Source organism: Tribolium madens, unplaced genomic scaffold, assembly GCF_015345945.1.
Source record: "Tribolium madens isolate multiple individuals breed KSU strain unplaced genomic scaffold, Tmad_KSU_1.1 Scaffold_66;HRSCAF=186, whole genome shotgun sequence".
Lineage (NCBI taxonomy): Eukaryota > Metazoa > Arthropoda > Insecta > Coleoptera > Tenebrionidae > Tribolium > Tribolium madens.
In genome coordinates this window covers 1-1,898 of record NW_025401035.1, presented here as the reverse complement: position 1 = coordinate 1,898, position 1,898 = coordinate 1, and the positions used below count along the sequence as shown (strand labels likewise).

General features: G+C 31.3%; 1 protein-coding gene across 1 annotated transcript; it reads right to left on the bottom strand.

The window, feature by feature from the left end:
• Positions 1 to 1,254: 1,254 nt before the first annotated feature.
• On the bottom strand, positions 1,255 to 1,886 carry LOC123008379 (sodium-coupled monocarboxylate transporter 1-like). The gene is made up of 3 exons (XM_044404151.1): positions 1,760 to 1,886; positions 1,575 to 1,715; positions 1,255 to 1,351 (listed from the first exon to the last, which is right to left on the bottom strand). Exons 1-3 carry the CDS (start codon positions 1,846 to 1,848, stop codon positions 1,255 to 1,257), a joined length of 327 nt encoding a protein of 108 aa, XP_044260086.1. The 5' UTR covers positions 1,849 to 1,886.
• Positions 1,887 to 1,898: the final 12 nt, after the last annotated feature.

The window sequence follows — 1,898 nt, the reverse complement described above, 5'->3', positions numbered from 1 at the left end:
ATATAAAAAAAGGTTTGAATCTAAAACGAAAATAGTTATTAGTTGTAACACAATTTACAATAATCTTGTACTCTGAATGTGAAGTAACGTTGTTGGGTTGAATAAAACTGTTGGAAAATGTATTGTTAGTCGCCAAAGAAGTATTGGTCCAACATCCACTCACAGAAAACGTTTTAGGAACATCAACAATGATTTTTTTGTATCGATACACTTTTGAGACAATAAACACGAAAGTTTGAAAGATAAATGACGAAACAGCACCGTAAAATGCACCCTAGAGTTATCATGAAAGTAATTTTGATTTTGTTTAATCATTTTACCTTAGCGTTAGCTTTTGGAAAAAGAAGTCCTAAACAAAATACACCTAACGTTGGTCCGAATCCCATAGAAGATACAGTAATTGAAAGAGGGAGAAGATCTCCCAAATATTGCAACACAAATATTAAAAATATACTGAAAATACCAGTTATGACAACAATTGATCTTAAAATTCTTCCGGACGTTTTTTCTTCAATATTGCTTTTCCAATATCGCGAAACAAAATCTTTGAAAATGACGCCAGAGATTGCATTCAGACTTGAAGATATAGTGCTAAAATATTACAAATTATTTATTTGATTACTTATTTATATCAAAGGTGATTTTTTAGCGTATATTCACCTCAAAGTAGCACAGAACAGTCCAACCAAAGTAAACCCAGTTACTCCAGGAATATGGCCAGCGATTTCCATAGAGTAATATGATAATAACTGCTCGTGTCGTTGTATTTTTCCACTAATAAAAGGGTCGCAATTTGCATAATGTGCGTAGAATAAAAGACCCAATAAAATGCAAAATACATGCACTATTTCCATTGTTATCACATAAAAAACCATTGCCCTAAGTAGAAATAAGTTATAAGGGGGTGTAATAAATAATTTTTTCAATAATAACACTGGTCAACAAATTTGAACAAATTTTTGGTAACATTGATTAAACTACCTTCCACGTTTATGATTTTTCACTCTGATTTCGAAAATTTTCACAAAAATGTCTCATCACGCATCATTCGTATGTTACCAACTTCGTTCTGACACCCATGTTAAAGCAAAAAAGTACTGAAAATAATTCAACTATTTAATTTATTTTATTATGAGCATACAATATTTTAATAAACTAACTTTAGAAACATTAAAAAAGTCATATATTACAATAAAAGAGTGAAATCTCAACATTTTCTTTTGTTAGGTACGTTAGTGTCGCGTTTTAAAAAAGCTAACAGTAATCACCCATCATGGAAGGGTTCCAGCGGCCTTGATAGCATTCTTTCATCTTTCTGATGTCTTGGTGTAACCTCTCCCCTTGTTCGTCACTGACAGCCCCCATATTTATTGAAAAAAAAGTGCAGAAAATGTATTAATTAAATTATTGGTAAAAAATGCAACAAATAAACGGTACGTGTTATCAAAAAACTAAAGGCATTTTGGTATTTAGGAAGTAACAAACTACTATTGACCAAATTGTCATCAATGTTACCGAACCCTTGTTGACCTGTGTAATTGTCAAAAGTGCGCGAATTGTGTATTTTTACTTACCAAATCCATTGACGAAATGTTGGTAGTGCTAGATATTTTTGAACTCCAGATTGCGAAATATTGACATAAATCATCCATTGAAACGTATAACCAATCATAAATGTCCAAAAACTGTCACGCAGCGTGGGATCTAAATTAAAACTGGAAACCAAAATATTTTTTTAGAATTTGCTAAAGAAATTTACTTCAAAATATCGAGTCTTCCACCATCGAGTGCTGTTTTCCATAATGATGAAAAATTTCCAGTGGTATTTAAACCGATTACACAAATCATAAGTAGAGATAATAAAATAATTCCAATTTGGAAAATATCAGTCCATACGA

Bases quoted from the DNA above. Each gene is read 5' to 3' on its own strand.
- LOC123008379 (XM_044404151.1), bottom strand. From the start codon at position 1,848: ATGATTTGTGTAATCGGTTTAAATACCACTGGAAATTTTTCATCATTA. The intron at 1,716-1,759 runs GTAAATTTCTTT...TTTGGTTTCCAG, and splicing joins GGAAGACTCGATATTTTGAA to TTTTAATTTAGATCCCACGC. The intron at 1,352-1,574 runs GTAAGTAAAAAT...GGGGGCTGTCAG, and splicing joins ACATTTCGTCAATGGATTTG to TGACGAACAAGGGGAGAGGT.